General features: G+C 36.0%; 13 protein-coding genes across 13 annotated transcripts; 5 read left to right on the forward strand and 8 right to left on the reverse strand.

Annotated features, from left to right (window-relative positions):
- Nucleotides 1–31: 31 nt before the first annotated feature.
- Nucleotides 32–1,822, reverse strand: C9374_002721 (uncharacterized protein; the record flags this gene model as incomplete). The annotated part of the gene is made up of 1 exon (XM_044692170.1): nt 32–1,822. The coding sequence occupies one exon, from the start codon at nt 1,820–1,822 to the stop codon at nt 32–34; it is 1,791 nt and encodes a 596-aa protein (XP_044550267.1).
- Nucleotides 1,823–2,209: 387 nt separating this feature from the next.
- On the forward strand, nt 2,210–2,731 carry C9374_002722 (uncharacterized protein; the record flags this gene model as incomplete). The annotated part of the gene is made up of 1 exon (XM_044692171.1): nt 2,210–2,731. The coding sequence occupies one exon, from the start codon at nt 2,210–2,212 to the stop codon at nt 2,729–2,731; it is 522 nt and encodes a 173-aa protein (XP_044550268.1).
- A 383-nt stretch (nt 2,732–3,114) lies between these two features.
- Nucleotides 3,115–4,470, reverse strand: C9374_002723 (uncharacterized protein; the record flags this gene model as incomplete). The annotated part of the gene is made up of 1 exon (XM_044692172.1): nt 3,115–4,470. One exon carries the CDS (start codon nt 4,468–4,470, stop codon nt 3,115–3,117), a length of 1,356 nt encoding a protein of 451 aa, XP_044550269.1.
- A 173-nt stretch (nt 4,471–4,643) lies between these two features.
- C9374_002724 (uncharacterized protein) lies at nt 4,644–6,840 on the reverse strand (the record flags this gene model as incomplete). The annotated part of the gene is made up of 2 exons (XM_044692173.1): nt 4,644–4,854; nt 5,024–6,840. The coding sequence occupies 2 exons, from the start codon at nt 6,838–6,840 to the stop codon at nt 4,644–4,646; spliced, it is 2,028 nt and encodes a 675-aa protein (XP_044550270.1).
- Nucleotides 6,841–7,299: 459 nt separating this feature from the next.
- Nucleotides 7,300–10,425, reverse strand: C9374_002725 (uncharacterized protein; the record flags this gene model as incomplete). The annotated part of the gene is made up of 6 exons (XM_044692174.1): nt 7,300–8,777; nt 8,820–9,049; nt 9,163–9,599; nt 9,650–9,950; nt 10,015–10,115; nt 10,255–10,425. 6 exons carry the CDS (start codon nt 10,423–10,425, stop codon nt 7,300–7,302), a joined length of 2,718 nt encoding a protein of 905 aa, XP_044550271.1.
- A 58-nt stretch (nt 10,426–10,483) lies between these two features.
- Nucleotides 10,484–11,671, reverse strand: C9374_002726 (uncharacterized protein; the record flags this gene model as incomplete). Its single annotated transcript, XM_044692175.1, has 1 exon — nt 10,484–11,671. The coding sequence occupies one exon, from the start codon at nt 11,669–11,671 to the stop codon at nt 10,484–10,486; it is 1,188 nt and encodes a 395-aa protein (XP_044550272.1).
- Nucleotides 11,672–12,447: 776 nt separating this feature from the next.
- On the forward strand, nt 12,448–12,825 carry C9374_002727 (uncharacterized protein; the record flags this gene model as incomplete). The annotated part of the gene is made up of 1 exon (XM_044692176.1): nt 12,448–12,825. One exon carries the CDS (start codon nt 12,448–12,450, stop codon nt 12,823–12,825), a length of 378 nt encoding a protein of 125 aa, XP_044550273.1.
- A 452-nt stretch (nt 12,826–13,277) lies between these two features.
- Nucleotides 13,278–15,203, forward strand: C9374_002728 (uncharacterized protein; the record flags this gene model as incomplete). Its single annotated transcript, XM_044692177.1, has 1 exon — nt 13,278–15,203. One exon carries the CDS (start codon nt 13,278–13,280, stop codon nt 15,201–15,203), a length of 1,926 nt encoding a protein of 641 aa, XP_044550274.1.
- A 67-nt stretch (nt 15,204–15,270) lies between these two features.
- C9374_002729 (uncharacterized protein) lies at nt 15,271–15,808 on the forward strand (the record flags this gene model as incomplete). Its single annotated transcript, XM_044692178.1, has 3 exons — nt 15,271–15,322; nt 15,457–15,696; nt 15,747–15,808. The coding sequence occupies 3 exons, from the start codon at nt 15,271–15,273 to the stop codon at nt 15,806–15,808; spliced, it is 354 nt and encodes a 117-aa protein (XP_044550275.1).
- Nucleotides 15,809–15,899: 91 nt separating this feature from the next.
- C9374_002730 (uncharacterized protein) lies at nt 15,900–17,177 on the reverse strand (the record flags this gene model as incomplete). The annotated part of the gene is made up of 1 exon (XM_044692180.1): nt 15,900–17,177. One exon carries the CDS (start codon nt 17,175–17,177, stop codon nt 15,900–15,902), a length of 1,278 nt encoding a protein of 425 aa, XP_044550276.1.
- A 915-nt stretch (nt 17,178–18,092) lies between these two features.
- Nucleotides 18,093–18,704, reverse strand: C9374_002731 (uncharacterized protein; the record flags this gene model as incomplete). Its single annotated transcript, XM_044692181.1, has 1 exon — nt 18,093–18,704. One exon carries the CDS (start codon nt 18,702–18,704, stop codon nt 18,093–18,095), a length of 612 nt encoding a protein of 203 aa, XP_044550277.1.
- A 132-nt stretch (nt 18,705–18,836) lies between these two features.
- Nucleotides 18,837–20,682, reverse strand: C9374_002732 (uncharacterized protein; the record flags this gene model as incomplete). Its single annotated transcript, XM_044692182.1, has 2 exons — nt 18,837–19,240; nt 19,329–20,682. 2 exons carry the CDS (start codon nt 20,680–20,682, stop codon nt 18,837–18,839), a joined length of 1,758 nt encoding a protein of 585 aa, XP_044550278.1.
- Nucleotides 20,683–20,867: 185 nt separating this feature from the next.
- On the forward strand, nt 20,868–25,666 carry C9374_002733 (uncharacterized protein; the record flags this gene model as incomplete). The annotated part of the gene is made up of 2 exons (XM_044692183.1): nt 20,868–24,737; nt 24,821–25,666. 2 exons carry the CDS (start codon nt 20,868–20,870, stop codon nt 25,664–25,666), a joined length of 4,716 nt encoding a protein of 1,571 aa, XP_044550279.1.
- Nucleotides 25,667–26,452: the final 786 nt, after the last annotated feature.

A 26,452-nucleotide genomic window follows, 5' to 3' on the forward strand; every position in this document is an offset into this window, starting at 1 on the left:
ATGTATTTGAAGGTCAAAATCTCCATCATTTCTATTTTTCAAATTTCGGTGATTCCAAGAAATGTACTCTAGAGTCTGATGATTTTTTAGAAGAGCTTGAACGAATACTTGATCGATTACTTTTCATACTAGTTCTTTTTCCTGAATTTTCCAAACCATGGAATGGTAAAGGTTCAGATCTCATCGAATTTCTATTATTTTTAGGACTTGTCACATAGATATTTCTGGATGGAATGTAATGAGTCGTCAAGATGGGTTGTGATGGTGGTGTTGAGAATGAATGACTACTGCTGCTATTGGTATTACTATTAGGGCTCATCATGATATGAACATCACCAGAAGCACTCGACACGTTATGAGTTGCAATGGAAGTAATGGTATTTGTAGGTCTTTTGAAATATTCATCTAATTCTGTCATGACATTTGTCATATTTCTTGCTGTGCTAGCTCCACTAGTTGAAATATTTGTTGAAGAATCATTCACGGTCATGTTATGAGAACTCGAGTTGGTCGAGCTTGCTGCAAGTAATTTGGATGTAGTACTTCTCATACTTGTATTGAGAACAATATTACATGATAGTTGTTGATCTTCATATGTCCTGTACGATCGAATGTATTCCTTATTTCCACAACAGCAAATACAATAAAATCTGAACAATACATTGGCATTGACTCCAAAGAATAATATTATTTCTAACAATGGAATTGCTAAAACATTACTATATCGAATTCCAAGTGGAATGTCTTCAATGGATGTTTGATGAAAACCATATAAAAAGGATATCACATTGAATTGTGTCACATCCATCATGTACACAATTGAAGTGATGAGATAGATATAAAACTCTGCTCGTCTATATAGAATATTTGGAAATTCATGAAGTTTCCATGCACAACACAAACATTGTTTGAAATAGACACTACAGTTCAATATCCATAACAGTACAATTCCACCTATAATTAAATATTGTGAAACTACCAAAGCAATAGTATTTGGATCGTATTGTGCAATGGAAGGATCACTAATAGTGGATATAGAATTTAATCGATTACACACAATAGGTGTGTTTATCATACTATTGAATGAAGAATATTCATCAACAGTGGTACTAGTACTTGTAGTAGTATTAGTACTTGTAGTATTAGTAGTATTAAATTTCATAAATACTGAATGTACCACTCCAATGCATACACTCACACTAAAAGTCAATAGAATGATCAAGAGTGAAATGTATTGTTTTTTCGAATACATCTTGATTCGAGAGTTCAAATCAAATCTCACATTATACATGAATAATGAGAATAATCGAGCCAATAATATCAATCCCCATAAATTGGATCCCCAAATATAATGAAACCAAATATAAGTGAAAATACAATACAATCTTCGAGTGGAGAAGGATCCTACTTGTTCAGGCTCTTCAGGACCATACCAATGCATTCTTATTAAATTATAATATAATATTGTACCAATATACCAAAACAATATAGAAAGTGAAGATAATACAAAGAGAATGGGTTGTGAAGTTTCAAAGAATTTGACACTTCCATTATAAGGAATTAAACTTTCATAATACGATCGAGAAGCATTTCCTTGTTTTTTTAATTTTCTCATTTTGGATCGTTCTCGAAGTGTTTCCATCGCACAATGACACAAATAATGCGTTGAGAAAATCCATGAAAATAATACCATACAGAGACATGCAAAGAGTCCGACACATGAAATGGTTAAATCTGCAATGGAATTTGAAGAGAGAATGTATTGAGTGGTATTTACAAGAATGATCATGTCGGAAGAGGAAGGAGTTTGGGTGGAGTTCATTTGTAATAATGATGATGTGGGTGTGATGTGTTGAATAATTGTCAAAGTGTTGTTGTTGTTGTACGAGTTTGTAAGAGAGAATGAAAGTATGGGTGTGTCAGTATATCGGTCTGCACACACGCACACTTTGGCAATGAGCTGTTGATGTTGTTGATTCGGTTGTTGTGGTTTTTTATTGTTGTTGGTTTTTTGAGATCAAAAATGAAAGTTGACAGGAAATCCTTTTGGAAAGAGTTTTTCATCAGTGAACTCGACACCTTTCAAACTCTAAAAGAACTGTAGAAGCTGTTATTCAGAGGTCTAGAGCAATAAATTACAAAATTTTGTCAACAAGGAAGAAACACAGAAGGAACCAATGCAACGGATTCTGAGACTTGCAAAAAAAAAATGAATGAATTTCATTCCTCATCATCATCGCCATATGACATTCTTCAACTACCCTCTCATGCCACTCTAAATGAAATTAAGCAACAATATAAAATTCTTGCAAAATTATATCATCCTGATGCAGCCAGTAATAACTCCAGTTCAACGAGTCATCATGAAAAATTTATTGAATTACAACAAGCCTATGAATTGTTACGGGATTCTAAAAAAAGAAGAAACTACGATAAACAATTTCATTTAAACAAGTATCATTTAGAAAAACAATATATTGGTAATATTAGTGATTATGTATTGTTATCGGAAATGAGATTTAATGAAATGAATGATTGTTGTGAAATGGATTGTCGATGTGGTGGATTATATATCATTTCTATGAATGATATTGCAAATAATAGTAATAATGAAACACTTGGATACTTTAAATCCTATAATATTAATTGTAATAATTGTTCATTAATTATTCAAGTTGAAAATGATATGGATGAAGATGATGAAGTAGAGTCTCATCATGAGAATCAATGAATTGACAGTTACCTCCTCCATTTCTCTTCTCTCTCCTTATGAAAGAGCAAATTAGTCTGTTTCGACTCGCTATTCACATGGAGAGAACAATATTGAATCAACAACACATTGAACTCACAAGAATTATATTATTTGCTACTACTTTCTTTGTACACAATGAAAGCCATGCTCATGGATAGTGTTGATATTCGCTAAGAGGACAAGAAATTTCACCAGTCCAAGAAAGTACCACAATAAGTTGATGCCGACACAAACAGTTGAGTCAATCATCAAGTGGCTGATATCATTTCAAATGCTTTGGGAAAGTGAACTTGGGGTAAAAGTGTTTTCAACATTAATGAACACACGAATGCCTTTCAAAAAGTGGTTCAATAATTTACTATCTACATGTAATGAGGAAATGCATTCTTTGAGGACATTTCAATCTCTTGACGAAGCTCTTCTGGTAATAATGCAAGATCTTTTTTCGATAAGACACCTTTGGGTAAATATTTAAGTATTTTGGCTGCATGCTCCTTGATAAGTCTTGCTTTTTCTTGTTCGATAATCTTTTGCTTTTCTGCAGCTCGCTGCATTTCCTTGTTTTGTTCCAAAATAATTTGTTGTCGTTCCAGTTCCTTCATTTCTCTTCTCTGAGATAAATAGTCTTCCACATCTCTTCTGAATTCTGCCATCTTCAATCTCTTCTTTTGAGCACTTAATTGGGCAATTCTTTCGTCGTCTTCGAATTTTTGTATAAGCATTTGTCGGAATGCTTCTTCTTGTAATTTTTCTTCTTGCTGTCTGTTTTGTTTCATCATCAATTGCTCATGGTTCACTCGTAACATTTCCATCTTTTGTTGTTGCTTTCGTTCTCGGTCTTCAATTTCCTTAAGTCTTTCCTTCTCTCTCTTCTCTTCTTCATACAATTCATTGAGAAGCTCTTCTGTTTCTTCCATAAGTCTTCTTTGCTTTTCAAGCTCTTTGGATTGCATTTCAAGAAGTTTGTCTCTTCTTTCTTGTACAGTAGCCTTCTTGAGTCTTTCTTCTTCTTCTCGCATTTGTAAATATTTTTGGTATTGAATAATACTTTGTTCTTCCAATTCCTTTTGTCTTTTTTCTCTTTCTTTGGATGCTTCTCTTGCTTTTTTGAATTCTTCGATAAATGATTGCACTTGCTTTTTCTTTTCTTGTCTCTCTTGCATCTCACGTTCTTCCTCTTCCATAACTCTTTTCGTGATGGCATCGACCATTTCCTTGTCTCTGAGATATTCTAGGTATGCCATTTCTTTTTCTCTTTCTTTTTCTTCCATTTGTTGTTGAAGCTTTTGTTTAGCCAAAATGTTTTGTGCTTTCTTTTGCTCTTCAATCTCGTTAATTTGTTGCACAATCTTGAGTCTCTCCTTCTCCATTTCTTCCTCCAATTTCTTCTCGTATTCTCGTTCTTGTTGTTGTACTTGTTCCTTAGCTCTGAGTTGACGATCTCTCTCGACATTTACGTATGCAGTTCGCAATTTTAATTCCAATTCTCGAATCTCATCGCTCTCAGCTCGGATTTGTTGTATGGTTTTTTCGGCCTTCATCGTTTCTCGCTTTCGCTTTTCAATGGCTTGGTTGATCATTTCGTCTTGCCTTCTTAGCTTCTCCTTCAACATTCGCTCCTTCTCTTCCATCTCTTTCATTCTCTCTTCCTGCACTGCCTTTTGATAGGCCACCAACTTGTTTCGTTGTCTGATTCGCTGAATTTGTTCATCGTTCATTTTTTTTTGTTATTCTTTGGCGCGCAGTGTGTTTGTCTGAAAAGACGTACGTTGAAAGGCGGGAAGAATGTTCTTCAGAGTTGCTTCTTGGATCTTCTCGACGTTGGGAATTGTTTCTCTTCGTGAACATGTATAGAGCATGCATACAACACACTATTCATAGTCTCATTCCATCATGATTCTACTGATACGGCAAATAGAGCAACCCAACACATGTTCTTCTCCATTCTCTGGATGATTTCCGCCTGATGGACATTTGGGAGGACCCAAACATTTTGGTAGCTGACTCTTGGGTGTTTTGGTGAGTTGTTGATTTCCACTTGTTTACGATGGCACTTGTCACAAAAGTGAGTCGTACCCCAACAAAACCATGTGGCAATGTTACTGTTAAAGACAAAGGTATAGTAACAAAGACAAAGGTAAGAACACACAAAGGTAGCGGTGTATTAACACACAAAGGTAGCGGTGTAGTAACAAAGACAAAGGTAAGAACATTTCAATATTGTACATGTCAATGTAAAACACAATTCCCAACCCTCAAACAAACACTTACCAACAAAATTTACACTTGTACTCGACAAATTCCGTTCCATGTAAATCACACACCAAGTTGTTTCTCACATTTTTCATACAACACGAACCACATTTTAAATCTTGCTCATTAAATTCTTCATTCTCGTCATCATTCTCACCACACTGAATTCTACCTCCATAATAAGGATTCTTACATTCATAACAAAGATAATATGCAAATGTGTTCAAGGCATACTCTAATGGTTTCTTGTAGTATTTGCTATTTTCATTGGTCACTTCTTCACATTTCAAAAGACCTTCGTTATCGAGTCTCATTAAGGCTTTTCTCTCAACCATTGATCTTAGTGTACGAATGGGTATAGTTAAATCTTTGAGAGAGTAGTGTTCGACCACTTGATTACACAATGGACATTTTTCAAAGTTGAATGTCATTCGTGCTCCTGACCACTTCTTTTCAAGTCTCTTTCTGATACACTCGTAATGGAAAATATGACCACATTTCAATTCAATGCATGGAGCTTGTTTTAACGATGAAGTGTAACAAATGTTGCAAAAATCATCTCCTTCTTGAAGTTCCAACTCATCACTGCATTCAAGACATCTCAAATGGAGAAACTCATCCTTGATTCCGCAACACAAGTGTCCACACTTGTGAACATGAGAACATGCATGCTTTAATTTCTCTTGACATTCTTCACTGGTGCACACATCCTCAGTGTTGGTTTTCTCAATAATAATTTCACAAAATCGACACTTCTTGGAATTGAGAAAGGCATGAAAAGATACACACGTGTGATGCTCATGGTAAGGAATGGAGTTACAATTGGAACAGAATTCAGTGGAACATTCTCGACATCGAAATCTGTACTGTTCTTTGTGGACTTCAGTCTCACTTGGAGCTCTCTTTTGACGAATAATTTCTTGAACGATTTCTTCTCTACTGCGTAACACTCGCTCCACAATGGTTCCACATGATTTGTTTGGACACTTTACAAAAGTGTTACTACTCGTGGTAAATGCCTTTCTCAATCCCAAGTCTGAGAGTCGTTCCTTCTCTTTTTCTGTCAAGACTGATGAAATTACGTTTTGAGGAATAAATTCAAAACAACATTGAGCTGGACAAGGAATACACGATAAATCACAACAATTATTGTCGGATTCTTCCAGATCATCCATAAATTGCAAGATACACTTCCTCAGACAATCTGCACAAAATGAATGAACACAATGGTCAAGGAAAATTGCCGAGTCGATTTGTAGACACTTTTCGCATCGATCACACTTGATACACTCTTCTTCATCTTGTTGTTGCTTCAACTCCTTCAAATCTGTCAAATGAATTTGTCGTGCAATTTGTTCATCTTTTCGTTGTTGATCAGGAGAAGTTGAGCTTAATAAGTAAGCATCTCCATAATACGAAGTGAAATCTTGTTGTAATGAATTGAAAGGAGAGAATTTTCCAACGGGTTTCGATTTTCTTTGGGGAGTAACGCATGACACACCAGTAGTCTTTAACATGTTTCTCAAATTAAGGCATTCCTCAATATGATCTTCAACATTTCCATAGTCTATACTTTGACAACACACAGGACAAATGACTTTGCCATTCGTGTCTTTTTCAACGCCGTGATCTTGAAGATAGGCTCGCCCTCTCTTTTTACAATCCTCACATCCTGGTGTTGTTGGAGGTGATGAAGGAGAGGTGAGCATCCGACTCGTTCCATTACTATTACTAGGGTCATATGTTGTTGATGTGGTTGAATGATGATGATGTTCCATCATGACTGTTGGTTGATGGAGAGATTCGACCCATGTCGGAGAGGTTTCCTTTCCCATTTTGTTAATCATTAAGGAAGACTCTAATTCCTGCAGCAACCAATATATAGTAGTAGTAGAAGTAGTGAGAAGCAATGGTAACAACAACAACAACCACAATTCGTTTGAAATGAAATGCGTGTGGATGCGTTTTTTTAGATAATGGCGCCAATCTTAAACAGCATGTCATGAAAATTGGACGTACTGTTTTACTAGTGCTGTCGAATCTTTTCGTTCAATTTTCCGAGCAATACAGAGTCGACCTTTTGTTGCAAGAATGCATTGAATTCAGTAACTCCTAATGTTTGAGCCATCTCTGACAATTTTGAGCCAAGATATGTATAGAAATCCATGTGCAAGAGAGAATCATTTCGTGCCGATTGTCGTTTTCGATCATATTCATTCTTCATGACACCAGGTGGTAATTGAGGTGATTGAGGTGAGAGTGCTGATGAAACTGCATCTTCTCCGGTTAATCTCTTAGCCAATTCGTTTGTTCATCAATATCATATAACACTTGATACTAATTGCCAATATGGTGGAAAATCGATTCAAAATTTCTGGGTCTGTACTTGGATAGAAGGACAATAAGGCTAAAGTGCTGTATTTTCTATGGAAAGGTGAAACGATGGAATCGGACATGTCGGTCCAAGCATCAATCAATCGAAGTAAAATTTCATGCTGTGTTTGAGGAGGTGGTTGTGTGGTGGTAGTGGTAGTGGTGGCAACACTATTGTCATCGCTTCCTACTGCCATGATTGTATTATTATTGCCATTGGCAACAATCTCTTTCAATGTTCCTTCCTTGAGCATGGCATCCATAATTTCATAGAGTACATTCTTATTGAAAAATACCAATCTAGAAAATACACACAAAAAACCAGTCAAAACAGAGCTCTTCTCTTCATGATTGAGGAATATCTCCATCATTTTCTTGACAGGACTTGCAAAATTAATTGAAGCCTCCACTGGAAATTCAGTGAATATGGTTTCAATGACTGTGCTGCATAAATAAATTGCTTTTGGTTTTGTGTTGCAAAGAACGTTCAGAAATATGGAATTCAGTTGAGGGCCATAGGTACTTAAAAATTGTGATTTTCCAAGAAGAACATAGCTCTCAATCAATCTCAAGTTTGGCATTACATATTCAACTGTATGGTCAAAAATTTTCACAATATTTGGAAAGAGAGACATTAATCCTTGTGTTGGCTCTGGAGCATATTGCATGGTAATGTGCCACAAGTCAAGACCTTCTTCAATAAAGTACAAGTGTTCCTCCTGATCAATATCTGTACTGTACTGAATGAGTGGTAAAAGGAAGTCGTACAAAATAACTGAATTATGCTCTAGTAATTTCACAATTTTAGAAATTGCAGCAATCACTTGTGTTTTCACTAACGTTGAATCTCCAACAGCATTCCAGAAAATGGGTAAAATTTTCACCAATGTTTCGCAGTAGGGTAAAATATTATTTTCCATCTTTTCAACCACTGTACATATTAACGACAACAGAGATAACTTTGTATCTTCCTGTTCTACCTTATCCAATAACTGAACAAGAGAGCTCATAAATGGTTGTAAAAACTCAGCAAAATCTTCAGCTCTTAATTCAGTGTCTTCGCTTAGGACAATCTTTAAAGTGATCAGAGATGTTAACTTCATCACGAGATCGTCACTTCTAATAAGAATAGTAACCAATGTACTCAAAATATCCTTTCTAACAAGATTATCAAACTTCTCTACCCATCGTCCAAGTAACCACATGCATTTTCTTCTTATAATGTTGTACCTTTTATCTTGTGCAAAGGCTTCAGTGGGTAACAACTCTTTTCGAAGCATGTGAATATACCATTGAGAGAATTGAATTTCATTATAGAGATTATACGAAGCCCAACCAATAGCGCTGTAACATGAATCCCGCAGTAAAAGTTTATCCTGTTCCAAAGAGCCATATGTTTCTAAAGGAGAAAATGAGTAGAATTCAATCAGAATGTACTTACCATGCAGTACTTTCTCAGTGAATTGAATCACAAATTTTGCAATTCTATTTTCAAACGTTCCCATGATGGCCAAATAGAAATATTCACTCGCTGCCTTTGTAGTGTCCGACCAATCCAGTTCTTGTTCTTTCACAAATTCTTCTGGATCTTCATCCCATTTCTCTAAATCGTTGGGAGAATTTGTTAAATATTTGTAATCAAACACGAAATAAAGTTTTGCAATACTTGGTCTGTATAAAATTGGTGGTGAATAATATCAAATGCCTCTTTTGCCTCCTGAGAACCAGATTCATCATAATGTTGACAATCCGTAATCTGTTTCAAAAATGTTAAAACTCTGAACAAAATTTTATAATCTGTCGTAGGTGCCTTTGGATCACATTCAAACATAATTTGAGAAAAGAGCATTGAATATGAGAGTAAATGTTTTCTGAATCCAATGCTATGCTTGGCCTGAATTCGCAATGGTACCTTAATGAATGAAGAAATTAAAGTTGTAATCTTGTGAAACAATTCTGAATTTGTGTTTTGAGATAAAATCATGTTTTGTCTAACAGCGTAAAATTTTGAAATGAAATCCAAAACTGATGTTAAAAAGTCCATAAGAGTTGTGTTCTTGTCTACCGCTGATAATCCCATCACTGCCACTCTCCATATTATCCGAGTGCAAATCAAACAGTTCTTGTATTCCAAATCGTCAATGTTTGAACCAGATTGATAAATCTTGTTTGCATAATAGAACCATAACTGACAAATAAATGGGGTAATATCACTTGAAAACTGAAAATCATATATAAGAGCGTTTGTAAATATGAAAGGCTCAAACCTACCTGTCTAAATGCTTTTTTTCCATCGTCCATATATGTTCTTGTTGCCTGCTCTTTTACAAAATGTTTTAATACTACTAAACATCTATTCCGAATATTTTCATTGGTTGATGCAACAATACAATTTCCAATAGATGATATTAAATTCGTCCATTGAGATGGATAATCAATTCTGGAAATCTTAGAAGTGGCCAATGCTAGTTGAGTGACAAATTGAGAATTAAATAGTACCGCATCTGTATTGGTGAGCAGTATATTCAACAAGCCTTGTTTGAGATATTCTTTTTCTTCTTGTGATATGGAACTGCACCATGAAGAATGAATGGTTGTTTAGACTACTACTAGAAGTAGTACAAAAATGTACTTACAAATCCATGTTTGTTCTCCAATATTTATCAACAGTGTTTTTGAAACAAATACTGGCCAAATATCTGACATCCATATCAACGTTGGTATTGACAATTATTTGCTAGGATTGATTTAAGAGTTTTTCCGTCGACGGGATTGTATATATAGAACGCAACACAGTTGAAATAATAATTGTAATAATTGCATCAATGAACACATGATGAATATTGATGGCAATCATCATAAAATTGAAGACTTACCATCAGCAACGACAAGTATCCATTCCGCTTCTCAATTTCCAGTAATGTCTTTTCTGCTGTTTTTTGTTCTTCCTTTACTGAAGACATGGACCTTCTCAATACTTCAGACAATTCATGTTCATCACTGGGGGATAGAGAAGGCAAATCATTCCGAGAAAGCCTTTGAGTCATTTTTAAGAATTTCAATACGAAATTTAAATCGTTTATAATGAGGAATTGTGTTACACACTCATTCTTCTTCAAAGAGTGTGGAAAGAGCAGGAAATGGATTTTGTTTGGCCACCACGAGTATTTGCTTATCATGAGAAATGTATCCTCTCACAAAACCAGAAAAAATCAAATTCGAGAGAATGCACTCGGCTTCATCCAAATCCATAGGATCATCTTCAACAAATTTCAAAGCGGCTAAAAATGTTGGAATTGGTATTCTGGCACTTTTTTCTTTGTAACAATAAACTCTCCTCAATAAATTTCGATAGACTACCACCTTAATTTTCTCTAGAATCAAATAAGTACCATCATTGATAAAGAAGTTCATATTTTCTGCAAGACACCTCCTATACGTTCTTAAATCCCCAGTCCTACATGCTTTTGAAAGTTCCATGAATTCCATCAAGTCATACTTTTCACAGAGTGTTTGTGTTGGATATTTTCCTAACATTAAATTTACGCTTGCCAAGTATCGAATGATCATCTTCTTATTTTTCGTGTAATCTTCATGGCAGTAAGTTAAAGCATATTCTAAATCTTCTTTTGCTTTAACAAATTTTGATTGTAAGATAGCAACTCGTGCAGAAAAGAATCTAAAAGTCACCAATTCTGAGAGTGGATAATTTAAATCATTTAACACTGCGCTTCGAATATATTTTGAACACAAATCTAAATTGTTCAACTTGAAATAAAATCTAATGAGAGTATTTGTAATGTGCAAAGAAGCCCATTTCTTTGATTCTTCAATATTTGTTCGATCTCTATTGGAAGCAGCCAACGCTGTTTGTAGTGTCATTGCTGCAGCAGAGAGTGGACCTAATTGATGAGAATCTTCAGAGTCTCCTGTTCCTCCTTCTTGAGCATCTGCAGCTTTTACGGCAGCGCGATACAAAGCACTGCTTAAAAATTTCATTAGTTTTACGCTCCAATAATTCTCTTTATCAAATACTTGATTAATAAATTTTTCTACACTCTTTTTCATAAATTCAAAGGCATTCTTATAATCTTCCATTTCAAATAAATAAATCATTGATTTGAAATATTCGTATAGAAATGGGCGATAAGAGACTTTGGAGATGGTTGAATCCACTAGTTTTTCAATTGAATTGATATTCGGAATTTTGCCAGTAGGCTGATCGCCATAGAATGTTTCGTAAAAGAAGTCTTCGTTCAGAATATCTGCTGCAGTATAGGCGTCTTGGTCCATCAGAGCCTTTTCTACATCTTGAGAAGTGCTTGCATTTTTTTAGGGTGAACATGTTCGATCACATGAAACTGTGTTGCTTTGCTGGTCTCTAAGTGATGTGGTTGGTTAAGCGTATCGTTAAATATTTATTGTGTACAATTCAACTCCTGTATCGATGATGAAAATGTAAATAAATTTATCTTGTCTAAATTTTTGATCCATCTGAACCTTCTTGATGATCATCAAGTGTAAAATTGCAAAACCAAAATTTTAAAATTGAAGCCGTAGTGAGTGAAATTCTTCATTCCAATGACATTTGAAAATTCCGCACAAGCAATCTCTATTAGTAAAAGAACGTGATATTTGTACAATGTTCACTTTGTAATACCTCCAGCTTGTTGTGTCCGTTTCTCAAAAACCATTCAATTCTCATTGTTTCATGTTTAGGAATGACTCGATACGTATCAAATTCTTTCCGAATAAATTTTCGAAGAACAGTAGGGTTCTCCTTTTTACTTGCTGCTCTCCAAAATTGTCTGTACAAGGAAAGTACTTGTTTCTGCAGTCCACTGTACTTGGGACTTTTTGCTTTTCCTAAAATACTCATCAAGTTGGTTTAATATTTTTTGATCGTCAAAGAGTTGTGCAAAGGTCAATCCGAATGAACCACCATGGTGAACGGAGGTGTATTTTTGTTCAACAAATCAAAAGAACGGACTCCTGTGATCCAACCCCCGCACAAAGAAGTTGCACAAGGTGTATTGCCATGATTGAATTCATGCATCAATTCAATAAAAATGTCTCAACTCATCAACCCAAATCCTGATGTTTTTGCTGCGCAACTCATTACCCGTGATGCGAGCACGGAAAATGAAAAGGATGAAGATTTTACTGATGAATTTGATGCTCTCGAAGTCTATGATTTGATCCGAAATATTAATGATCCAGAGCATCCTCTTTCATTGGAACAATTAAAAGTCACTCAACACGATCTCATCCATGTTGACAACAAGAATTCTACAATTTTAATTTATTTTACACCAACGATCACACATTGCTCAATGGCCACTCTTATCGGACTGAGTATTAGAGTTAAATTATTACGAAGTTTACCAAAAAGATTTAAAGTCGACATCAAAATCACACCCGGAACACATCAATCGAAGATCAGGTGAACAAGCAGTTGAACGATAAGGAGAGAGTTGCAGCTGCTCTAGAAAATGAGAGATTATTGTCCGTTGTTAACAGGTGCATTGCAAATTCGTAATTTCATGTACCAATAAATTCAATTTTAAAATCAAAAATGTTTCCACTAGCCACCGCTGTTCGAGAAAACTTGATTTTTGGGTTAAAAAATGGTTCGAGGATCACTGGCCAAAAAGTTGCCGACACCAGGGATCGAACCAGGGACCTTAAGATCTTCAGTCTTACGCTCTCCCAACTGAGCTATGTCGGCTTCTTATCATATTTATTGTTTCAGTGAGGAAATTTAAATAGTTCGGAGGTGAATCGGACAGAATGAGGTCATAAGATATTGTTGGTTAGATTACCTCAGTCAAGCCGACTTATACCACCATGACTTGTGGCCATGCCTCTATACACGCGGAATGAACTTTGAGAAAAAATAATGTGTCACGGACCGTACGCACCACCTCTTCTTGTTTGGCCGCTTTATGTCGTGGGTTCCGCATTAAACTTTGCGTCATCTGTTGATGGCTTCATTCGTTCGAACAATCAAAAACTCGTTGAATTTTTCAAAGCAAAATCCAAAGAGTATCACCATCAAACTCCCAATGCTCTGGATTCAAAAACTTCCATTAGCATCGAGGAGATTAGAACCACCAATTTACTCCCGTTGCTGGAGCAAGAAGATCGTGAGGAATTAGCCAAATTATTGATTCAAAGAGCGATCGCTAGGATAGAGCTCTCTAAATTTGAAGAGGCCAAACAAGACATGTTGCAATGCCTTTCTCTGATGAGCTGCAATACTCCCTCGTCATCAAGCACTGAAAAACAAACAACGACCTCAAATCAGCACAAGTTCACCAAGAATTCATACTTGTCCGAGTACTTGTTAGGAATGTGTGAGGATGGTTTAGGAAATTTCCAACGTGCTGCTGAGATATTTCAGAACGCCATCCAACACCGAGAAGAGTTGGAGGCTCATTTCCAAAACTCACAACGTTGTCATGAGGATACGATGAATGAAGAGGCTCTCATTCAACTCGAGAAGGAATTTTTTCAAATGCAACTCGAGGCTAAGAAACCCACCGAGAGAACTCTCATGTCATTCTCGAAAGGGATGAATGATTGGAATCAGGCTGTTTCAAATCTCTCTGGCTCGGTGAAGAACTTTTTCAATCATGACATGGGTCTCAATGTTTCCAAACCTGTATTGAAACCAAAGCCTCGTACTCTTATTACATTGGAATTGTTGTACATTCGGGCAGGTGTGTCCTTTTATCGAGGAGCCTTCTATTCGGATGCCTTGAAATATTTCACGAGAGCCATTGCGTTGGGTGAAGAATACGAGTCATCCTTGCTGGAATCGAGTTATTTCAATAGAGGTCTTTGTTATTACTATTTACATGAATTGGATCAAGCTCTGAATGATTTTACGACAAGTATTTCTCTAATGCCCACTCTCACTTTTCAACGAGAACAACGTGATCAAGTCTATATCACGAGAGCAGCAACCTATGGAAGAAAGGGAATGACTAAGGAAAGAGATGCTGATATATTCAAAGCAAAATTAATTAATCCATTTGCAAAACCAGTTTCGCTCTTTCATTATAGACTTTTGGATGATGATACTCTTTTACATATTTTTTCATATTTGGAAACTAGAGAATTAATTGCATCTTCATCGACTGAAAAATACTGGAGATGTTTGATTCAAAAATTCATTTCAGAGAATGATATTGAAATTAGTGTCAAATCACTCACATTCAATGCGTTACAAAAATCAATGGATTCCAGAAATACCATTTCCAAACTCTTTCTACCTCACAATCGAATGGAAATGCATGCATTTGTCAATAAGGCATTAGAAAATTCAATTCTTACCAAGTATGCCAAACGTTTAATTGTGTACGATTCAAGATATTATGAACAACATTATTCCTCTGGAGTTTCTTTATTAGAAGCCACTCTGGAACGACTTGAAAATTTAGAGAGATTGACTTTTATCATGCCAGAAAGCGATAACAGGTACAAAATACCTCATCTGTTAGCGTCCAACTGTCCAAATTTGAAATATTTGCATTATATAAGTGGAAAAGATTCATACATGTCAGAAGAAGGTTTCTTTGTTCATTGTATTTCAAAACTTTTATACTTGGAACATGTAATCATTGAAGGACCTGTCCAGTTTCACCCTAGAAGCAATCCTTTCAGCAACAATACTCATCTCAAGCTGGTCGAATATGAGTGTTCATTTTGTGGAGAGGACTGGAGCAAATTGGCTGAACGAAATCCAAACGTTCAGTTTGTTTTCAGACCAATGATGAGCAAGAAAGGTTACCTTCGACTTGTAGAGAATGATAGCTATTGAAGAGAAGTTTTTTTCACAAGTGTTCATTGTAAATAAATTGTAATGAAAAGCCGAATTAATCTGAAAAATGCCAACACGACAACTCAAATCTCAAGCTGATCTTGATTTCTCGCTCTCTGGTTAGTATGTTCGGAGGTGATCATAAATTTAAACTCAATATCGGAATTCAACCAAAAAACTTGGAATATTTTATAAATTGATTACGTGTTATTATGTATGAATCATGAATTTATTATTTATTATGGAATTTAAGAAAGTGGAGTCATGGGGTATACAGTACTTTATATTTACGACGACAGTTCACCAACTCATTCACAATTAAAACCTGCTTTTGAATTGATCAGTAGAGAGTGTCCGTTTTCACACTTTTTTACCATTTCATATGAGGATTGCGAAGGAGAGGGCATACTTGAGAAGTATAAAGTAAACACATTTCCATATTTTCTCGTATTTAAAGGTCAGGACTTATTTGCACAATTTGAATCAGAAACAGGTATGTTAATTTCTTGTTCAAGAATTATGAGATATATCAATGCATGGAAGCTAACAATCTGTCAAAACAATTGAGAAAGTTAAACGTTGCACCTCCCTCACAAACTGAATAAACAATAATCCAAGCACTTTACAAGTTCCAACTGACCAAAGAAGAAATCATGCTTTTTTCAATCAAACAACAAACCCCATGTTTTAAATTGTTTATTCAATCATACAATCACCTTGTTCTATGAGTATTTCTTGTTGGTCCACGTTCGATGTCAATGTTGAAAGAGGTGATGTTGGTGTGAACTCTAAGGTTGGTGTGGTATCATGATTCACAGTGTTGGAAGAAGTTGATGGTTCCTCGTTCAATAATTGAAGCAAGTCGTCATTCCCAAATATATCACTTTCAATAGATTGAACAGAAGAGTTTGTAAGGTTAGTGGTGGTGACATCAAAAGGAGGTAATAATGCAGCATATTGTTGTTCTAAGGCTTGTCGCATCAAATTTTGAACCTCAAGTTGGAATTGCGATAATAACATGTTTTGCATTTGTTTAAACATTTCACTTCCATTTTGATGAAGTAAATCTTGTAAGAGTTGTGCTAAAAGCATTGGATCTTGTTTCTTCAATTCCTCAAGAAGTTCTTGAGGATTTGGAGTGGTCACATGACTCGAATCATGTTGGCTCATTAATTCTGGTTGTTGAGAGGTTTCAATGGTATTCATTGTTGAAACAGCTTGCTGCTTTTTGGAAACTTTACACTTTTTAGTAGTGTTTCCTTGTTGCTCAGACTTCTTTCTCTTTTTTTGAGTGTGTTGTGGTGTAGCATGATCTTCAGATGGAGCATCGTTATCATCTTCAGCCAAATTCACAGCTGCACCACCACCACCTTGATCAAGTTCTTCACTTGAAGAAAGAGCGGCATGTTTGGGAGTTCCAGAGGAATGGGATGATGCATTTTCATCATCATGAAGAATAAAGTGTTCATTTGGACTCTTGAATGAGACAACCTGTGGCAAGCACTTGTTTTGTCTTCCTTTTGAAGAGGTTAAATCAATGACGAAATAATTATCCGTGAAATGATCACAACTCTTGAGCTGTTTTCGAAGTTTACATAACCGCTTATTCACATGGTGTTGCCCATTAAAATTTACAGAATTACAAGTTGCAGTCATCGATGAACAGTTGCCAGAAGAGTCTTGAGAGGTTGTATCCGAGCTGTTGTTGTTGGCATCACTTTCATCCACAAACATGAGTTTGGATGAGTTTCTCTTCTTGGATGATGATGCAGTATGATATTGTTGCTTTACACAGTCTTTATCCAGTTTGAATGAAACTGTTGAAGATCCATTCGCATTGTATTTAATCTTGGTCTTTCCTGATTTAGAAGACTTCTTTCTTGATGTTTTGGCTGATGTTGTATGAATTTTGCTTGAGGATGGAACATTGATTTCTGTATTAATAGTTGTGGACTGTGTGTTGCTGGGTGTCATGGTTGAGTTGTTGTTGATAACGAGTAGAGGATTTTGTTGTTGATCACAAGAATCTGATGAGTGTGTGTTGTTGTTTGTTGACTACGAAGAGTTTTTTTACAATCACACAACACTGGACGCGATCAAATAAGGAGGTTCTTGCGATGGAACGGTAGTGTTTGTGCAGGTATAAGATATGAAAAGTACGAAATGATGGCGAAAGCTGGAGAGAAAGCCTTTTGGATGTTGAACAAACTGTGTTGTTTGTGGATTCTCCCTACTCTAGCACGGCTACGAGATGGATCCAGGAGAAGATCAAGCTGCTTTTTTTTTCTTCTTGATGGCTGCTGTTGATTTTGGTGAATCTCTGATGTTGTCGTGAAATTACTTTAACCGCTTGTTTTCTCCAAACAAGATATTTTAAAATCCTTCTCGAGATCACTTCGAATAAATTTGGTCCTCAGAAATTACAGCGATGTTGTTGAGTTGGACGAACTTGGCGAAAATTCTCAGCTCATGAAAGGACGAGACAATTCAATTTGGAATATTTTAGAGTCGTAGACCTCAAAAATGAGCAAAATTCAGCCATAAAATTAAAAAGGAATAATATGTACTCATACTTGTAGAAAGGCGTTGACAGGTTCATGTCAGACAATCGAGCCATCATTGAGGTTGTGTTGTATGCAAAGCCTTGAGATGAAACAAAGGAGAGAAATTATTGTCATCTTCGTTTCCTAAATTCAAACTAAAAGTTGTATTCCTAAAAAGTCAAATCACCAAATGTAATGTGAAATACAGTGATGGTTCATCATTTCATTGTCATCAAATGATTTAACCGTGTTATTTACAATAGAAATATACAGTTGTATGGGACAATCACAAGAGATTATAACTGTCATTCGCAATACATTCAAACATGCATGTCAACTAGTAAATTTACTGGTTAAATTCACCAGGATGAGGACGAAGTTGACTCAATTTTGGATTCATCAATGCACTCACTTCCTTAAACTTTTCATAGTCAGCTCCTTCCATCATTTGAAATAAAGCACTTTCGCATGAAGAAATAAAAGCTCCTGATTGTCTCATTCTTTCAAAGGCAACACTTCTATCAAAGGATCTTTGTGATGATGTACCATCTGCAAGTATATGTACTTCCTTGTTGGCCTCTAATAAATCCAAAGCAGTTTGTAAAACACAAACATGGGCTTCAATGCCAAACAACACAATTTGATCTCTTTGTGGATACTTTTCCAACACTTTTTTAACATCATCTGTGAGCATTGAAAATTTCTTCTTTTCAAAGAGGTAATAATCGTCTTTTGGAGAGGTTGGTAAATTGACCTCGGGACAAGTCTTTCCGAAAGCCTTTACATATTGCTCTGTGCAAATGAAAGGAATGTTCATCATGGTGGAGGCTTGATTCATCGTAGAAGCAACATAGAGTACAGAAGGAAAATTATGAATTAAATTTCGAAAGCGATCTTGAATATCGCAACAAAAGAAGAGAGCTCTATTTCTACTGAGTTTTCCGATGGCTTTGTTCATGGTGATGATCGTCGTTGAGAATTTTTTTGTTTAGGACCAGAATCGGTTAGACAATAGTACGAACAGCACACAGAATCAGTTTTGAGTCCAATATTCCTCTCATTTAAAGTTGTTTTACTAACTAAACTTTGTTTAAATTCTCTGTTGTTGTTCTCGATAGGCTTGAGCCACAAGTTTCATAATTTCTCCTTGCTTAAGATGAGGATGACTCTCCTTAAATCTTTTGTAATGTTCTTTCACATAGTTATTATAGGCATTGTTGGAGTTTTTGGTTGACTTGCCAACTTCTTGAAGTCTACCTTTACATATTCCACAACATTGTTTTGAGACATCTACAGACTTTGAATGTCGATTGATCATTGAACCACAATCCACACATTGCCATTGATACTTGTAATCAATGGAATAAGAATGACATGTGGTAATTGGAATGTCAGGATAATATTTCCTAATTAAATCTCCATACGAATAAAATGTTTTTCCATGACCTGTAATACCATCAAATAAAAAACTTGCAGCATGACACATTTCGTGCGCTATGAAATGTTATTTGATGAAAACACATGAACCAAGTCAGAATTATGATAAAAATTCAAGATGAATTTAGACAAATCAATAACATACCTAACGTGTGAACCAATCGCTCCTCACAGTCGCATACTTTCGTTGATATTTCAATAGCCACTACTTTTTCTAACTGTGTTGTTGTTGTTTTACCATTCTTTGTCTTTTTCAACGTAAATAATTTACAGTAACCAGCAGTTTTCCTTAAATGATGATTCCATAATAAATAAGGCTTTCCTTTGAGATCTTTTGATTTTCCTTCTGATAATTTAAGTGCAGGAAGCTTGTTTTTAAAACAAACCGAGTTGAATTCATCATAATATTTTTGAAGGAGTTGTCCTCTCACTTTTTTAAACTGTTTCGAGTCCGTTATGTATTTTGAATGAATTGGAGCTTTTGGCGTGGATCGATTGAATTTCTTTTTGGGAGTCATGTCAGAAAGGTCAATAACATCTAATTTTGGAGCCTTATTGGTTTTCTTTCCAGTCATGGAGATGTGGCCATCATTCTCATCATCATCATCACTTAATAAGAAATCATTAGCGTCTTCATTGGATAAACAATCACTATCTTCTTCATCAAATTCAATACCACTATCAGCATGATCACTGCTACTATCAGCACTCTCTTCTTCATCACTATCTTCACACAAATCAATGGCTTGTTGACTTGCCAGTGATTCTTCAAATTCCTTAATACATTCCTCATCGAAAATATCACTCTTTTTGACCCAACTATTATCACAAGTTGGATATCCAACCCATTTCACATAATATTCAGGTTTTGCATTACGGATTCTTTTCTTTAAAATCTTTTCAATTTCATAAATTTCAGGATCTTCATTCTCTGATTCTTCTTCTTTGAATTCATATTCTGCTTCACCGTCATCATTATCATGAAAACAAGTAGAGGTGGTTTGATTGATAGGAGGATTTGAACTATTTTGTGTCATGGAGGATGATACCAGTGAACTATTATGATTGTTGTCTTTGGTTATTTCTTCGACATGTTCATCATCCGAAATGTAAATCACTTGAGTTGAATTCAAACATGAATCTCTACGTTTGATTCCAAGAGATTTTCTTCTCGAAGAGAGTGTGCTGCGAGAATGGTCATGACTATCATCATGATAACCACAAGCATGATCACTACTCATAGCTGTTGATGTATGATTCTGTGAATTCAAGGCTTGATGCATCGATGGTTGTTGTTGAGCTTCTTGTGTGATGGGAAGAGCAGCGGAACATGAAAGTAATCCTTTGGGTAAAACATGTTCTGGATTGCTGAAGAAATCAAACCAATTGACGCTGTGCCAACCAAACTCATTGGACATGGTGAGGAATCGTTGACGAGTGGTTTGATACTGTTGTTGAGAGTGTTGTGGTGTTGATACGAGCTGATGATAGTGGAGCATTGTTTTTTAAATTTGAAAAACGAGAGCGCGTACATGTAACGGTCAAAAAAACAAAACTGTCTCAGTCTATTCCAATGCAAGACCATCTCTTCACCTTCAATCAGCGGTAATGATACCAACAGTGCCAAAAGCAATGCTGTACCATCAACAAAACGATAATTAAATATATTAATAATATTTAAAAAATGTTTTCAACTTCTGAATCCCGTTCATCTTCTTCTTCAGCAAGAGGGAGCAACACTCGGGGCAGAGGAGGACCACACCGCGGAAGAGGCTCAAGAGGAAGCCGAACCACAACATACACTCCAAGAGACTCACCATCAACTGTACCCTCTTCTTCCAGCCGAGGAAAAGCATCATCACGGCCCACAACTTCAACAACAACCACAGCCGCCACTTCATCATCCAACCCATCACGAGCACGAGGAAGAGGACGAGGCAGGGGAGTATATCGTCCAGGTGGATTTCGAGGAGAAACCACAGAACCTTCTGCCGAATCAGCATCATCAAACCGAGGAGGTACTACACGAGGACGAGGAAGAGGAGGTTATCAAGAGTCAAGACAAACACAAGATATTACTACATCAACCAATCGAGGAAAAAGAGGTGGCTTTAAGCAGTCCAGACAAACTCAAGAGCCAGCTGTTGAAAGAAATGTACCTCCAAAAACGAGAGGCACCAAACCTTACCGAGGTAAACCAACGGCTAAGCCTGCAAGTAGCTCTTCTTATTCGCAGTTTGATCAGCAGCCACAATACTCACAACATGCAAAACCTCGTGGCACTGGAAAGTTTACATCACACAAAATTCCACCACCTCAATCTGAATATGAACCTTCTGCATTTTCATCTTTCGTTCAATCGACACCGTACGAGCTCAATGAAGAAAATTTATTTAATTTACCTGCTGGATTTTCTGGATTTGGTTCATACTTTTCTGAACCATCGCCGAAAATTGCTGAATCCCCAAAGGAGAAATTACAAAAAGAAGTAAGAACTTCTACGTACGAAAAAGAAGAAGAAGAATATTTTGACGAGCAGGAACAAGAAGAAGGTGAATATGAAGAAGGTGAATTTGAAGAAAATGAGGAAGAGGATGAAGAAGAGGCTGAAGAAGAGGGAGAATTCGAAAATTTCAATATCATTGTGGATGATAAAGGAGATAAGTCTCTGGTAACTTCTCCAGTCTCTGTTAACAAGCAAATAGTGGAGAACATTTACAAAAAATCTCCAGAAAAACAAATTGTTGAAAAACAGAAAGAACAACCTACTCAAAGATCCAAAGAGGTGGAGGTGGCATACAAAAAGTTAAAAGCAAGTTTCTTACAACGCCAACCTAATTTAGAGCAAGAAAGCCTCAATCAGTTAGATTATTCTGAAAAGATACGAGAAAAGATATGGTCCAGAAAGTATCCTGTAGATACCAAACATTTGGTAGGAACATGTTACAAAATGTGCTCCGATGAAGAGGTCAACAACAGAGAAAAAGAAAGACGATTAAGCGTATTTGAAACTGCTTCAAGAAGGCTAGTAGACGAACGAGGACATGAATATGCAAAAGCTGAACCCAGTCTTTGCGTGAAAGCGTATCAAAGAGCTGCTGCAGGTACCGTACCTGTTGCCTCTCAAGTACGACCACCTCATATTTTACGTAAATCATTGGATTATCTCATTAATGAAATATTGGACAGAGATGATGCCAGTTATCACGAAGTTTTTCTATTCATAAGAGATCGAGCAAGAGCTGTTGCTCAAGATTTGACTGTTCAGCATATTAGGGATGAAAGAAGTGTGGATTTACATGAAATAATTGCTAGATTTCATATTATGAGCCACCATTTATTGGCAGAAGAAGAAGATTTTGATGCTCATCAAAACTTAAAGCTCTTAAACAACTATTTAAAGAGCTTACAGGAGTTTTACTCGGAACTCAGAATGAGTGGAATTTCATGTCCCAACGAGAGTGAATTTACATGCTATTTTATATTGAACAGACTTTCTTCAGATCAAGAGGTTATGAGATGTCTAAAGAGTCTTCCTAATGACATTTTAAACTCACCTGAAGTTAATTTTGCGATCAAAGTGTTCGATGCTTTCTCGACTAATAATTATAGCAGATTTTTTAAACTTGTTGATGAGGCTACATACTTGAATGCATGTATCATGCATATTTATTTTCCAACTGTGAGAAAGAGTGCGTTACAGACAATGAATAGAACATTGAATGCAAAAACCAAGAACAGCTTCGAGGGAGCCATTGATGATTTTCCAAAATATCCAATTTCAAAATTGGAGCACATATTGCTCTTTGATAGTTTTGATGAATGTATTCACTACTGTAACTGTTTTGGAATTACAACACTTGATGACTCTGTATTGTTCAAATATACCACATTCACCGAGCCATCTAAAATTGCAAAGACAAAATCTTTATTTATTGAAAAGAAAGTTTATAGAATCAAACGATCGACATTGGCTCTGGTAAATTTTCGCAAGCCTCCAAAGCCCCATGAGACACCTCCTGTACCAATTCCTCCTGAACAGCAAGTACAACCAATTCCGTCATCACCACTACGACCCATACAACCCATACCTCCTTCTGTAACAATTCCTCCCCAGCCTTCTGTAATTACTCCTCCTGCAATTACTCCTCATGACAACAAGATTACAACTCCTCCCATTTCCTCTCATCTCATTCCCACTCCGCCAGAGAAAACCCTAAATATTGTTATCCCTCCAGCAGAACCTCAACCACCAAAGCAGGTAACTCCTTCTTTCCCAAAATCTCCCAAAGCTCATAAGTTTCCATCTCATCCAAAAACACCAACAATAATACCCCCTCCCATTGTACAACCTCCAATCGCTGTACAACTACCTGAAGAGGTGGTCAAGCCAAGAGAACAACCATCAATATTGTTTACTCCACCACCTCCAGCAGAACCTCAACCACCAATAGTAACACCACCAATTGTTATACCTCCTCAAAAAACTGAAGAAGAGATCAATAGAGAAAAATTGAGAAAGTATTTTGACGCATGGAAACAATATACTGAGCAAAAGAAGCTATTGCGGCAAAAAAGACAGATTCATATCGAGAAATCTCATCGATACGTGAAAAATAATTTTGATGCTATGGTACTAGACAATGTTGCCATGTTAGATTCTCATGCAGAAGAAATAAGATCCCATCTAATCGATCAACTATACAAGAGAGTTGATTTAGGATTTATTGTTTTTAATTCTAACGTTACAAACCAGTACAAAATATTTTCTGACTTCTTTTGGAAGTTGGTACTCATCGTAGATGATATCAATGATCCACTGCAAGCTTGGACTGTCCAAAAACTCTTGAGTGACAGTTCAAAAATACATGACCCTTATGAACCAATCATTACATTATCTAAATTCAAAGTCGAAGGAAATGACATTCTATCAGACGAATTGACAGAGTTGGATCCAAAAAAGAAACGATCATCTCTTCATATTTGCGTGAAACAATTTAATACCTCAGTTTCATTTGAAAAGAGTACCTTTCCCTTCAAAGGTACTTCATCAATCATTTACGCTTTACATACTGTGACTGAAAATATAAATATTGATAAGTATTGGGCAATAGAAGAAAGCAGAATGAACAAACATATTGTTTCCTTTTTTTCAAAGATGGAAAGCCCAAGAATACCCATACTTGTACTGTTTGAGAAAGAAAACTTTTTACAGCATGGAGTATCCGAAGATCAGGTACAAATACGAGTACATCAAATCCTAAATAAGCACTCTAGCTCAGTTTTCAGCCACATCATGTGTCAGTCAATGGATATATCAAACATCTCTAACAACATATCAGAAGATAATGTTAGAAAACTGAACCGCACTTTTGTGGACATGCTTAGTAAGCTTGCAAACACTTCTCCACAACCTCCCATCGTTCACAAATATTCTATTCGTGAATTATTAGAAGAATGTTCCCAAAATCATATCACAGAGCTGTTGCAAGAATTGGCTGAAGAAGATAGACACAGTATTCCTCTTGAAGATTTTATTTTAACCTATAATTATGTATGTGAAATTGTAGCTACCAAGTCCAAAACGAAGTGGAACGAACGCGCAAAATTAATTGGCCTATTCCTGAGTTCGAGAAGGAAAATTGGAATACTGACGAAAATGCAATATTGCAAAAAGAACTTCTTGGACATCTCTCCTTACCTATTATTGATACCACCACTGATTTTTATAGCGATGACAATTGTGATTTGGAGATTCTAGCCAAAAATTGCTTGAACTACATTCAAGTACTGCGAAAAAGAAGAGGATTAAGCCCTATTGATTCTTTTGACCCGATCAACGTTGCAGATATTGCAACTGATTTTGCAGATGGAAATTATTCACATGCTACTTTTAAGCTATTTGAATTATTCTTGAAGATTCATTTGGATATGCTTTTTGATGCAGATCCACTCTATGGATTCTTGTTCACAAGAACACGATTTGAAAAAATTGAAAAAGATATAATGAAAATATTGAAGCAAAGCGGAAATTCCTTCTTGGAAGGCTTAGCGTTAGCAGATGAAGGAAAAAGCTACTATTCTGCAATACCTCAAGATGAAATTCCAAAAGTGATAAGACTGGATGTGAAACCATTAGAAGAACCTAAAAAACGTGCTAAAGAACATACAGAGACAAAACAAGAAACCAAAAAGAGGAAAACGTTCACATACGTAAACATGGAGGACTCAATGAAAGATTACGACAAATTACTGCAGGCAATCGATCGTCAAAAATCTATTTATGAAAATATGGAGAATGGAATCAATGTCATGGAAGACGATCTTATCGCAACATCGTCAACAGAGGATGATTGGAACAGTTCTATTTCCACATATTCAAATTACACTTCTGAATCATCTGATTTAAAGGAATCCCTGGCCTTGCTCCAACAGCGAATCAATGCATGCTCAGAGTTAATTTCCAAATCACTTAAACCTTAGAATTAAACCTTTTGTGCAGCGTCAATTAATTTTCAAATATTTTTACCAAATTCGAGCTGGAACATTCGATATGCGTGATTGGACAATGTTGGTGTGTTTGAAGATGGGTCTGAATGCACTTGTAGCAAAATACAAAGCCAGACACTGTCAACAGCGTAGCATTTCGTCTCTCCTTCTTGCAAATTGGGCAATGTCTTGAATTGTTTGGTATCTCTAACCCACCGACAGCTCTCTCAGGTTGCTCTGGTGGTGAAGGTATGATTATGTTACCTTTTGGTACCAATGATGATTCATTATTAAAGTACCATTCGAAAAACTTAAATAAAAAGGCAATGGCTAGTAATAAATGGGTCGAGTAGTCCGAGAGAGAGTATAAGAGGTTTACAATATATCCTAACAGTGAACCAAAAATTATTCCACCACGCTTCTTGAAACTGTTGATTAAATTATTTCTTTTTGTGTACATTAATTTCATGTGTTGCAAGTGCTCGTTAGGAGAGGTTCTTTTGAGACATAGTCCAATTAAGTACATGAAAGGATTGTGATACTTGAAATTGCTCTTCAAAAGGTATAAAAACATAAAGACAAAATGTGAGCCCTCATAAACGGTACTAATATATGGCCACAATTTTACAAAATATCTTTTGATTATTTTCCAAGGGTTTGAATTTGCTACCAAGTTTGATGCAATTGTTGTCTCGTATGGTATCACTGCACTTTCATTTTCCATAGCATCGCTTGAAGACAGTATTTCATCTCTCTTTAAATCAATATAATAATTTTCCA

The sequence above is a fragment of the Naegleria lovaniensis genome (assembly GCF_003324165.1).
Source record: "Naegleria lovaniensis strain ATCC 30569 chromosome Unknown tig016, whole genome shotgun sequence".
NCBI lineage: Eukaryota > Heterolobosea > Eutetramitea > Acrasida > Naegleriidae > Naegleria > Naegleria lovaniensis.